Here is a 12690-nt window from a genome sequence, read left to right on the forward strand (position 1 = left end):
GAAGGGGTCTTGCCATGTTCCCCAGGCTGGTCTCTAACTCCTGGGCTCAAGTGATCTGCCCGCCTCTGCCTCCTACAGTGCTGGGATTGCAGGCCTGAGCCACCGCACCCGCCGGCTTATCTTTTTATGTCCTGGCACAAAAGTTGCTTCCGTCCTCCATGAAGCACACTCTGGTGTGGCTCCTGTCACAATCTGGGCCTCTCTCTAGTTCTAGAGTGTTGTCTGCTTTTGTGTTGACTCCTCCGTCAGCAGTGGGAGGAGAGCCACGTCACTTGTATCTTGTCTCTCTGGTGCCTAGCAGAGTCTGGGCACACCGTGGCACTCAAACATACCCCCTGAATGAACAAGGGCCACCCTTGTAACATCTGGGAGCTGTCATCGAATACAACGGTGTCATCTGTCCCATATTGCCACCGACATGAAACTGCAGGCCTGGCATGGATAAGTCGACTCCCATTGGTTACCTAGCTGAGGCCACTCTAGGAGCTAAGGCCAAACTGAGAAGAAAAAGAAATCCAGTAAAAAAAAAAAAAAAAAAAAAAAAAAAAAAAAAGCCAGGCGTGGTGGCTCACACCTGTAATCCCAGCACTTTGGGAGGCCGAGGTGGGCAGATCACGAAGTCGGGAGATCGAGACCATCCTGACTAACATGGTGAAACCCCATCTCTACTAAAAATATAAAAAATTAGCCGGGCGTGGTGGTAGGTGCCTGTAGTCTCAGCTACTCAGGAGGCCGAGGCAGAAGAATGGCATGAACCCGGGAGGAGGCAGAGCTTGCAGTGAGCTGAGATTGCGCCACTCTAGCCTAGGCAACAGAGCAAGACTCCGTTTCAAATAAAAAAAAAAAAGAAGTCTAGCTGGGCACAGTGGTTCACACATGTAATTCCAGCACTTTGGGAGGCCGAGGCGCGTGGATCACCTGAGGTCAGGAGTTCAAGACCAGCCTGACCACCATGATGAAACTCCATCTCTACTAAATACAAAAAATTAGCTGGGAGTGGTGGCACATGCCTGTAGTCCCAGCTACTTGGGAGGCTGAGGCAGAATTGCTTGAACCTGGGAGGCAGAGGTTGCTGTGAGCTGACATTGTGCCATTGCGCTCCAGCCTGGGCAACAAGAATGAAACTCTGTCTCAAAAAAAAAAAAAAAAATCTACGTACACACGTTTCATTTGAAACGGATCTGACCACAGCAGATGCCCGCTGGGTGGAAGACGCCACCACGAGGCTCCTGGCTACCACTCGGTGTCCACCAGGCTCCACAGGTAGTCGCTGACGAATTTCCTGGAGAGCTGGGTGTTGTCCAGGTGGATGGGCTGGGCCACACTGGGGCCATGATGGACTGAGGCACAGATGTAAGGAAAGCCTGGGACACACAGCCCCTCACACAACCCCACAGGGAAAAGGACACTGCCTTTACTTTTTGGTTTTTTTTTTTTGAGACAAAGTCTCATTCTGTAGGCCAGACTGCAGTGCAGTGGCGCAATCTCGGCTCACTGCAACCTCTGCCTCCTGGGGTTAAGCGATTCTCATGCCTCAGCCTCCTGAGTAGCTGGGACTACAGGCATATGCCACCACACCCGACCTCAGGTGTTCTGCCCGCCTCGGCCTCCCAAAGTGCTGGGATTACAGGTGTGAGCCACCACACCTGGGCTGCTATACTTTACTGTATATTTATTGTAGTCACGGGGTCTCACTGATACCCAGGCTGGTCTCAAACTCCTGGCCTCAAGCGATCCTCCCACCTCAGCCTCCAGCGATCCTCCCACCTCAGCCTCCCAGGTAGCTGGGACTACAGGTGCACACCACCACACCGGCTAATTTTTACAGGGTCTTGCTATGCACCATTTTACGTCCCTACCTACAGTGCATAAGGGTTAAAATGGCTCCCCAAAAAGGATACTGCCTTTGATCATCCCTGGCTCACACTCATAATCCCACTCAATTTTACTAATTTGGTGGTAAAGTTGAGCCACGTACCTATATAGGAAGACAAAAAAAAAAAAAGAAAGTTACCCAGCACCGACTTCAACCAAGAGCCGGACTGCACAAGGAGGCACAGGCAGGCACACGCTTCGGCAGAACCTACACTGCCGAGGGGATTGTGACTGTCGTGTCCTCGTCGACCTCCTTCTCCTGTCGCTCCAGATCCGCCTCAATCTCCTTGAGCTCTTCCAGCTCTCTGGTGAGCTGAGTAGGACAGGTCGTTAAGGACCCCAGCTTTTGAGAGGGCTGCCCCTGCGCTAACTGCAGCTGGGAGGCCCAGGGTCTTGGCTCTATCTACGCACACTTTCTACTTTCAGTCAGAGTTTTGCTTTGTCACCCAGGCTGGAGTACAGTGGCATGATCTCAGCTCACTGCAACCTCCGCCTCCCAGGTTCAAGTGATTCTCAAGCCCCTGCCTCCCGAGTAGCTGGGATTATAGGCGCACACCACCACCTCCTGCTAATTCATGTATTTTTAGTAGAGGCAGGATTTTACCATGTTGGCCAGGCTGGTCTCGAACTCCTGACCTCAAGTGATCTGTCTGCTTCAGCCTCCCAAAGTGCTGTGATTACAGGTGTGAGTCACCGCGCCGGGTCTTTTCTTTTCTGTTTTTTTTTTCTTTTTTTGAGACAGGGTCTTGCTCTATCACCCAGGTTGGAATGCAGCCTTAATCTCCCAGGCCCAAGTAATCCTTCCACCTTGGCCTCCCAAGTAGCTGAGACTACAGGCATGTACCACCATGCTCAGCTTCCTTGCTTATTTATTTATGTAGTTATTTATTTACTTATTGAGACAAAGTCTCACTTTGTTGCCCAGGCTGAAGTGCAGTGGCGCGATCTCAGCTCACTGCAAGCTCCGCCTCCTGGGCTCACGCCATTCTCCTGTCTCAGCCTCCTGAGTAGTTGGGAACAGGCACCGGACACCACGCCTGGCTAATTTTTTTTTCTGAGACAGAGTCTCGCTCTGTCACCCAGGCTGGAGTGCAGTGGCCAGATCTCAGCTCACTGCAAGCTCCGCCTCCCAGGTTCACGCCATTCTCCTGCCTCAGCCTCCCGAGTAGCTGGGATTACAGGCACCGCCACCTCGCCCGGCTAGGTTTTTGTATTTTTAGTAGAGACGGGGTTTCACCGTGTTAGCCAGGATGGTCTCGATCTCCTGACCTCGTGATCCGCCCGTCTCGGCCTCCCAAAGTGCTGGGATTACAGGCTTGAGCCACCGCGCCCGGCCTAATTTTTTTTGTATTTTTAGTAGAGACAGGGTTTCACTGTGTAAGGCAGGATGGTCTCGATCTCCTGACCTTGTGATCTGCCCGCCTCGGCCTCCCAAAGTGCTAGGATTACAGGCGTGAGCCACCACACCCGGCTTAATTTTTTTATTTTTGTAGAGACAGGGTCTCTGTTGCCCAGGCTGGTGTCCAACTCCTAGGCAACAGGATCCTCCCACCTGGGCTTCCCAAAGTGCTGGGATTATAGGCATGAGCCACTGCGGCTGGCCCTATGCGTGTTTTCTAGCAAGGCTGACCCCCTAGCAGAAAAGGATATAGGAGGCTGGCCTTCAGATGGGTGTCCTCCTCCCCGGCCTCCTGAAGCCCGGCTTCCAGCTGCTGCAGCTCCACGCCTCCCTGGTGCACCTGCTCTTTTGCGTTGAGAAGGCTCTGGGCCACTTCCTTCTCCATGGTGAGGATCTCTGCAGGGTGGAGAGAAGCAGGCTCCCTAGGGTCTGTCCTTCCCCAAGGAGAGCAGAGAGAAGATGGTTCCCCGCCTCCATTGGCAAGAAACATGCCCCTTCTTGTCTGCAGCCCTGTGTCCAGAGAGTTCCACTGGCAACTTGTACAACTATTGTTTCACCAAAACACATTTAAATACACCAAAGATAAAACCTCATCCTTCTTCACACACCTAAAATAGTTTATAACAAAATAGTTGGCCAGACATGGTGGCTCACGCCTGTAATCCCAGCACTTTGGGAGCCTGAGGCAGGAGGATTGCTTGAGGGCGAGAGTTCAAGCCTGGGCAACATAGGGAGATCCTCTCTCTACAAAACTAAAAAAATTAGGCTGGGCGTGGTGGTTCACACCTGTAATCCCAGAATTTTGGGAGGCCGAAGCGGGCAGATCACCTGAAGTCAGGAGTTCAAGACCAGTCTTGTCAACATGGTAAAATCCCGTCACTATTAAAAACAAAAAATGGCCAGGCGCGGTGGCTCACGCCTGTAATCCCAGCACTTTGAGAGGCCGAGACGGGCGGATCACGAGGTCAAGAGATCAAGACCATCCTGGCTAACATGGTGAAACTCCGTCTCTACTAAAAATACAAAAAAACTAGCAGGGCGCGGTGGCAGGCGCCTGTAGTCCCAGCTACTCGGGAGGCTGAGGCAGGAGAATGGCATAAACCCGGGAGGCGGAGCTTGCAGTGAGCTGAGATCCGGCCACTGCACTCCAGCCTGGGCAACAGAGCGAGACTCCGTCTCAAAAAAAAAAAAAAAAAAAAAAAGTTAGCTGGGTGTGGTGGCACGTGCCTGTAATCCTAGCTACTTGGGAGGCTGAGGCAGGAGAATCACTTGAACCCAGGAGGTGGAGGCTGCAGTGAGCCGAGATCGCGCCACTGTACTGCAGCCTGGGCGGCTGAATGAAACTACATCTGAAAAAAAAAAAAAAAAAGGCTGGGCACAGTGGCTCACACCTGTAATCCCAGCATTTTGGGAGGCCGAGGCAGGCAGATCACCTGAGGTTGGGAGTTCGAGACTAGCCTGACCAACATGGAGAAACCCCATCTCTACTAAAAATACAAAATTAGCCGGGTGTGGTGATGCATGCCTGTAATCCCAACTACTCAGGAGACTGAGGCAGGAGAATCACTTGAACCCAGGAGGCGGAGGCTGCAGTGAGCTGAGATCGCGTCATTGTACTCCAGCCTGGGCAACAAGAGCCAAATTCCGTCTTTAAAAAAAAGGGAGGCCGAGACGGGCGGATCATGAGGTCAGGCGATCGAGACCATCCTGGCTAACACGGTGAAACCCCGTCTCTACTAAAAAAAATACAAAAAACTAGCCGGGCGTGGTGGCGGGCGCCTGTAGTCCCAGCTACTCAGGAGACTGAGGCAGGAGAATGGTGTAAACCCGGGAGTTGGAGCTTGCAGTGAGCTGAGATCCAGCCACTGCACTCCAGCCTGGGCAACAGAGCAAGTCTCCGTCTCAAAAAAAAAAAAAAAAAAAGTGAAAAAAAATTAGCCGGCTGTGGTGGCTCAGGTCTGCAATCCTAGCTGCTTGGGAGGCTGAGGTGGGAGGATTGCATGAGCCCAGGAGGTTGAGGCTGCAGTGATCCAAGATGGTGCCACTGCATTCCAGTCTGAGTGACAGAGTGAGACTGTGTCTCACACAGACACAAAGACACACACACACACAGACACACACACGTTTATAGCAAGAAGCACAGGACTCAGTTTCCACATCCAATGAGCCTTGCAAGCCTGAGCCCGGCAGCTCCCTTCCTCCTGCTCAGCTCCACTCCTCATCTTCCTCAAGCAGGTCCCCCATCCCTCCAAGACCAACCTCACAGCTTTCCTGCTGCTCCTCCTACCCTGCCTGATGTTTTGGTCTCTCCCTAAGCCAATCTGCCAATCCATTCTGCTCTCTGCTGCATGAGAGGCCAAGTGGGAAGTCACTCCCCTGCTCAAAGACCTACCATGGCTCCCCAGGGTCTCCAGGATAAAGCCCAGATCTCCTTTTACATCTTCACAATCCTGAACAGCCTTCTTTCTCCCTACCATGAACTTTTCTCTCTGTTCATCATTTTGCACATACGCCTCGGTTCTCACCCGGGCCCCTGTGCTCCATGGAATGTCCCCATGATCCCGCCCAGCAGGCACACCCGTACCTGGCCTCCAAGGCCTCCTGGGTGATGCCCAGCTCAGGCAGTGGGGCGCTCTCCTCTCCCTCCCAGAGTGCAGCTGTGCTTCCAGGACAGCCCCTGGCACACTGAATTATTCCTTCCTCACCTTTCTACTTCAAATCAGATACCACATCTTCTATTCACTTTTTGTCTCCAGCACCTACCCGAAATAAAAATGTGTTGAACAAAACACCCAGAAAGAGCAAAAACATCTTGGCCAGGTGCAGTGGCTCACGCCTGTAATCCCAGCAATTTGGGAGGCCAAGGTGGGTGGATCATTTGAGGTCAGGAGTTCAAGACCAGCCTTGCCAACGTGGTAAAATCCCGTCTCTACTAGAAATACAAAAATTAGGCCGGGCACGGTGGCTCACGCTTGTGATCCCAGCACTTTGGGAGGCCGAGGCAGGCAGATGATGAGGTCAGGAGTTCGAGACTAGCCTGGCCAACACAGGGAAACCCCGTCTCCACTAAAAAATATAAAAATTAGGGGGTTGGGGGCTAGTGGAGGGATGATATTAGGAGAAATACCTAATGTAGATGATGGGGACGGGTTGATGGGTGCAGCAAACCACCATGGCATGTGTATACCTATGTAACAAACCTGCACACTCCAGATATCCCAGAACTTAAAGTATAATAATAATAGTAAAAAAAAAAAAAAAAAAAAAAAGGAAAATAAAATATGTGACCTTGTGAGAAAAAAAAAAAAAAAAAAGGCTGGGCGCGGTGGCTCACGCCTGTAATCCCAGCACTTTGGGAGGCCGAGGCGGGTGGATCACCTGAGGTTGGGAGTTCAAGACCAGCCTGACTAACATGGAGAAACCCCATCTCTACTAAAAATACAAAATTAGCCAGGTGTGGTGGCGCATGCCTGTAATCCCAGCTACTCGGGACGCCGAGGAAGGAGAATCGCTTGAACCTGGGAGGAGGAGGTTGTGGTGAGCCGACATCGCGCCATTGCACTCCAGCCTGAGCAACAAGAGCAAAACTCCGTCTTACAAAAAAAAAAAAAAAAAACGCTACTGGTGGCTGGGCACAGTGGCCCATGCCTGGAATCCCAGCACTTTGAGAGGCCAAGGCAGAAGAATCGCTTGGACCCAGGAGTTTGAGACCACCCTAGGCAACGTGGCAAAACCCCATCTCTACTAAAAATACAAAAAATTAACTGGGCGTTGTGGTGTGTACCTGTAGTCCCAACTACTTAGGAGGCTGAGATGGGAGGATCACCTGAACCAGGGAGGTTGAGGCTGCAGTGAGCCATAACTGCTGTCACTGTGCCACTGCACTCCAGCCTGGGTGACAGAGAGATATGCTTTCTCAAAAACCCAAACCAAACCAAACCAAAACAAAAATGGCTACTGTTCCTTCCTAGAAACCTGCCAACTCAGAGAATGCAGATTAAATGCTTCCCAAAAGGCCCATGTTTAAGTTTTAGAAACTTACATTAAGTTATTTTTAATCACAGTATGACATGTATATGGTTCTGCAAACATAAACACACATGCACACACCCTTCTCCAAGCCTCTCCGCCCCTCCGAAGCAGCCACTTTCAAGTTTTAGCTGTTTTCTCTGGCACTGGCCTCCACATTTCTAAGTAACTTGATTATGCTGCTATTTCTTGATGGGTCTGGTTCGGATGGTGCCTGCTGATTTCCTGTTAGGACAGCTGAGGCTCGGCTGGCTCACACAGCCTTCCCACCCGCTGTCTGTCCGCCCTCCCGAGGGACAACCGACTCTTCTTGAATTCTTTCCTGAGGAGTAATCTCTACCCCATGGCTGTTCATTATAAGGTGCTCCTACTTGACATATTCTCACACAGATCTCTGAGGGGACACTTTTTTTTTTTTTTTTTTTTTTTAAGATGGAGTCTTGCTCTGTCACCAAGGCTGGAATGCAATGGCACGGTCTCAGCTCACCGCAACCTCCACCTCCCAGGTTCAAGTGATTCTCCTGCCTCAGCCTCCTGAGTAGCTGGGATTACAGGTACCCACCACCACGCCTGGCTAATTTTTATATTTTTACTAGAGACGGGGTTTCACCATGTTGGCCAGGCTGGTCTGGAACTCCTGACCTTGTGATCCACTCGCCTCAGCCTCCCAAAGTGCTTGGATTACAGCTGTGAGCCACTGCACCCAGCCTTTTTTTTTTTTTGAGACAGAGTCTTGCTCTGTTGCCCAGGCTGGAGTGCAGTGGCGTGATCTCGGCTCACTGCAAGCCCCGCCTCCCAGGTTCACACCATTCTCCTGCCTCAGCCTCCCGGGTAGCTGGGACTACAGGAGCCCGCCACCACGTCTGGCTAATTTTTTTTTTATTCTTAGTAGAGATGGGGTTTCACCGTGTTAGCCAGGATGGTCTCGATCTCCTGACCTCATGATCCACCCGCCTTGGCCTCCCAAAGTGCTGGGATTACAGGCACGAGCCACCGCGCCCAGCACTTTTTTTTTTTTTAATTTTTATTTTACTATTATTCGCCGGGCGCGGTGGCTCAAGCCTGTAATCCCAGCACTTTGGGAGGCCGAGACGGGCGGATCACGAGGTCAGGAGATCGAGACCATCCTGGCTAACACGGTGAAATCCCGTCTCTACTAAAAAATACAAAAAACTAGCCGGGCGAGGTGGCGGGCGCCTGTAGTCCCAGCTACTCGGGAGGCTGAGGCAGGAGAATGGCGTAAACCCAGGAGGCGGAGCTTGCAGTGAGCTGAGATCCGGCCACTGCATTCCAGCCTGGGTGGCAGAGCGAGACTCCGTCTCAAAAAAAAAAAAAAAAAAAAAAAAAAGAAACTTTTATTTTACTATTATTTTTGAGACAGAGTCTCGCTCTGTTGCTCAGGCTGGAGTGCAGTGGCATGATCTCAGCTCACTGCAATCTCTGCTTCCCGGGTTCAAGCTATTCTCCTGCCTCAGTCTCCCGAGTAGCTGGGATTACAGGCATGCGCCACCATGCCTGGCTAATTTTTGTATTTTTAGTAGAGACAGGGTTTCACCATGTTGGCCAGGCTGGTCTTGAACTCCTGACCTCAGGTGATCTGCCTGCCTCAGCCTCCCAAAGTGTTGGGATTACAGGCATGAGCCACCATGCTTGGCCTATTTTTTTGAGATAGTCTTGCTTTGTCATCCAGGCTGGAATACAGTGGTGTGACCTCAGCTCACTGCAGTCTCCAACTCCCAGGTTCAAGCGATTCTCTCGTCTCAGCCTCCCAAGTAGCTGGGATTACAGGCACTTCGGGAGACCAAGGCTGGCAAATCACGAGGTCAAGAGTTCGAGACCAGCCTGGTCAACATGGTGAAACCCTATCTTTACTAAGAATACAAAAATTAGCTGGGCGTGTTGGCATGTGCCTATAATTTTTGTAATTTTAGTAGAGACCGGTTTCACCATGTTGACCAGGCTGGTCTCGAACTCCCGGTCTCAAGTGATCCACTCACCTCAGCCTCCCAAAATGTTGGGATGACAGGCATGAGCCACTGCGCCCAGCCAGCCTGAGAGTGTACTTTAATTCCTCTGCCCCGCATCTGCGACATGAAAAACAGGTCCAGAGACAGAGAAGTTCAGTGACTCGCCCACAAGCACATAGCTCCAAACCTAGGATATGAACTGGATCTGTTTGACCCAAAGCCCAGGATCCCTGGATCCTCACTCTCAGTTTTCTTGGCCCCAGATTCATCCATTCTGCTAACAGCCAGGCTGGCTGAGTCACACCATTCTCCTAAGCCATCAAAGGAGGGTGAGTTAATGGAGGGGCGGAAAGAGGAGGAGGGAAGGAGGGAAGAGCCTGCCTGGGACATTACACTCGGATAATATTCAGACTCCTCCTGGGTGCTCACCAGGCCTGGCAGTCAGGCAGCTGCTGAGCTCATCTTCTGCTCGCCAAGTGCATTCTCACCTCCTGACCTTTGCATTTGCAATCCACGCTGCCAGGAACACCATTCGTGAGCCATTCTGTGGCCGGCTCCATAGGCCAATCAAGGCTCAGTCCAGGCCTCCTCATAAAATGTGACTGTACAAGGCATCCGAAACCCCTGGCACATCAGCTGTCAGGGAGAACTGTATGGCAGTTCCTCAGAAATTAAACTTTGCATTACCATTTGATCTGCTTCTGGCTGAATACAAAAAAGAATTGAAAATGAGTCTTGGGCTGGGTGCAGTGGTTCATGCCTATATTCCCAGCACTTTGGGAGACCGAGGTGGGCAGATCACGAGGTCAAGAGTTTGAGCCCAGCCTGGTCAACATGGTGAAACCCTGTCTTTACTAAGAATACAAAAATTAGCTGGGTGTGTTGGCACGTGCCTGTAATCCCAGCTACTTGGCAGGCTGAGGCAGGAGAATCGCTTGAACCCGGGAGGCACAGGTTGCAGTGAGCAGAGATCACACCACTGCTCTCCAGCCTGGGCGACAGAGCAAGACTCTATCTTGAAAAAAAAAAAAAAATAGAGTCTTGAAGAGATATTTGGTCACCCGTGTTCATAGCAGGGTTATTCACCACAGCCAAAAGGTGGATACAACTCAAGTGTCCATGGATGGATGAATGAATTAACACAATGTGGTCCATCCTTCTATATCATGGAATATGACTCAGTTTTAAAATGGAAGGAAATTCTGGCCAGGTGTGGTGGCTCACACTTGTCATCCCAGCACTTTGGGAGGCTGAGGCAGGTGATCACTTGAGGCTGGGAGTTCAAGACCAGCCTAGCCAACATCGTGAAACCCTGTCTCTACTAAAAATACAAAAATTAGCTGGGTATCATGGTGCATAAGTGTCTTCTCAGCTACTTGGGAGGCTGAGGTGAGAGGATCACTTGAGTCTGGGAGGCAGAGGTTGCAGTCAGCCAAGATCACACCACTGTATTACAGCCTGGGCAATGGAGCGAGACTCTGTCTTACAATAAGTGAATAAAATGGAAGGAAATTCTGACACAGGCTATAACATGGATGAACCTGGAGGACATTATGCTCCGTGAAGTAAGTCAGACACGAAAGGGTAGATATTGTATGATTCCACCACGAAGGGTAGATATTGTATAATTCCTCTGGAAGTTCCTAGAAGAGTCAGATTTGAGACAGAAAGGAGATCCCTGGTGGGTGCCAGGGTCTGAGAAGGGGATGCGGAGTGAGTGTTTTATGGGGGCAGAGCTTCAGTCTGGAAAGATGAGAAAGTTCTGGAGATAGATGATGGTGATGATGGTTGCACAGCAGTGTGAATGTGCCTAACGCCACTGAACTGTGCAGTTAAAAATAGTGAAGATGGGCCGGGCGCGGTGGCTCAAGCCTGTAATCCCAGCACTTTGGGAGGCCGAGACGGGCGGATCACGAGGTCAGGAGATCGAGACCATCCTGGCTAACACAGTGAAACCCCGTCTCTACTAAAAAATACAAAAAACTAGCTGGGCGAGGTGGTGGGCGCCTGTAGTCCCAGCTACTCGGGAGGCTGAGGCAGGAGAATGGCATAAACCCGGGAGGCGGAGCTTGCAGTGAGCTGAGATCCCGCCACAGAGGGAGACTCCGTCTCAAAAAAAAAAAAAAAAAAAAAAAAAGTGAAGATGGGCCAGGCACAGTGGCTCACGCCTGCAGTCCCAGTACTATGGGAGGCCAAGGCAGGCAGATTACCTGAGGTCAGGAGTTCGAGACCAGCCTGGCCAATGTGGTGAAACCCCATCTCTACTAAAAATACAAAAATTAGCCGGGTGTGGTGGCAAGTGCCTGTAATCCCAGCTACTCAGGAGGCTGAGGTAGGAGAATATCTTGAAGCCGGGAGGTGGAGGTTGCGGTGAGCCCAGGGCCTAGCAGCAACAGGTGATCCATAAAACATCTGAATGCCTTCAGGAAGAAGGGATGGGCTATTGTCACAACTATTTGACAAGGAAGGAAGCTGAGGCACAGAGAAGTTAAGAAACTCACCTCAAGTCTCATAGCGGACATGGGGACGGGTGCTGGGATGCAAACCCGGAGCTTTGACTACTGAGCTCCAATTCAAACCCTGAGACCCCAGCTCCTGCTCACGGAGCGCTCAGAAGGGGCCAACCCCTCCGGGCTCCTGTATTTACCAGTAAAACCCCTGGGGGGCGGGGGATGGTTGCTGTCATAAAGCCGATTTCTCAGACGGCGAAACTAAGGCTCAGAGGCCGCCGTCCCAGAGGGGATAGGGCAAGAAATGGAAGAGTCCAGGAAAGAAGGAGTGTTGAGGTCGGCCTGGTTGCCCCCTCCCAGCACCCAGGCCCTGTTCCCCGTGGGCCCGCGCCCACGCTCCAGCCCTCACCTCGCAGCTGCTGCTCGGCACCGTCTTGCGTCTCCAGCAGCCGCTCCACCACCTGCTCGTGGCGCCCCAGCAGCCGTCTCTGCTGCGCCTCGGCGCGGTTGGCGCCCAGCAGGCTGAGCAACCCCTGGCTCACCTCCTCTATGTCGCGGAAGGCGGCCATGACTACGCCGAGCCCCAACCCGCGCAAATTTGACTGCCCGCGGAGCCCGCCCTCTTCCCGAAGAGGTTGCTTTCCATTGGAAATTTTTCTACGTCAGTCATAAGCAATAGCCAATAGGCATAGGGAGCAGCGTCTTAGTATGGGGAAGCAGCCTTGGGTCTGGCCTGGTGCGCCTGCGACCACTCCTCCGTCAGTCACCGGCGATGACCAATCGGCGCAGGAAGCGGGAGGCTCCGTTAGCCCTCCCGATGCGCCTGCGCGGGAGGGAAAGCGGCTGTTTATTTCTCCACAGGTCGAGCCCCTGCTCTGTGCAGGACCGGATTCTAAAGGCAAAGCCTCGAGCAGCTTCTCCTGGAAGTTACATCCTACAGTGTGTGCGTGGGATACACACAATAAGCATA

At 51.9% G+C, this 12690-nt stretch overlaps 1 protein-coding gene across 1 annotated transcript; it reads right to left on the bottom strand.

Annotated features, from left to right (window-relative positions):
* Positions 1-847: 847 nt before the first annotated feature.
* Positions 848-12386, bottom strand: LOC104670516 (SPC24 component of NDC80 kinetochore complex). Its single transcript, XM_030935880.1, has 5 exons — positions 12130-12386; positions 3526-3670; positions 2088-2192; positions 1902-1978; positions 848-1340 (listed from the first exon to the last, which is right to left on the bottom strand). The coding sequence occupies exons 1-5, from the start codon at positions 12287-12289 to the stop codon at positions 1234-1236; spliced, it is 594 nt and encodes a 197-aa protein (XP_030791740.1). The 5' UTR covers positions 12290-12386; the 3' UTR covers positions 848-1233.
* Positions 12387-12690: the final 304 nt, after the last annotated feature.

Source organism: Rhinopithecus roxellana, chromosome 8, assembly GCF_007565055.1.
Source record: "Rhinopithecus roxellana isolate Shanxi Qingling chromosome 8, ASM756505v1, whole genome shotgun sequence".
Lineage (NCBI taxonomy): Eukaryota > Metazoa > Chordata > Mammalia > Primates > Cercopithecidae > Rhinopithecus > Rhinopithecus roxellana.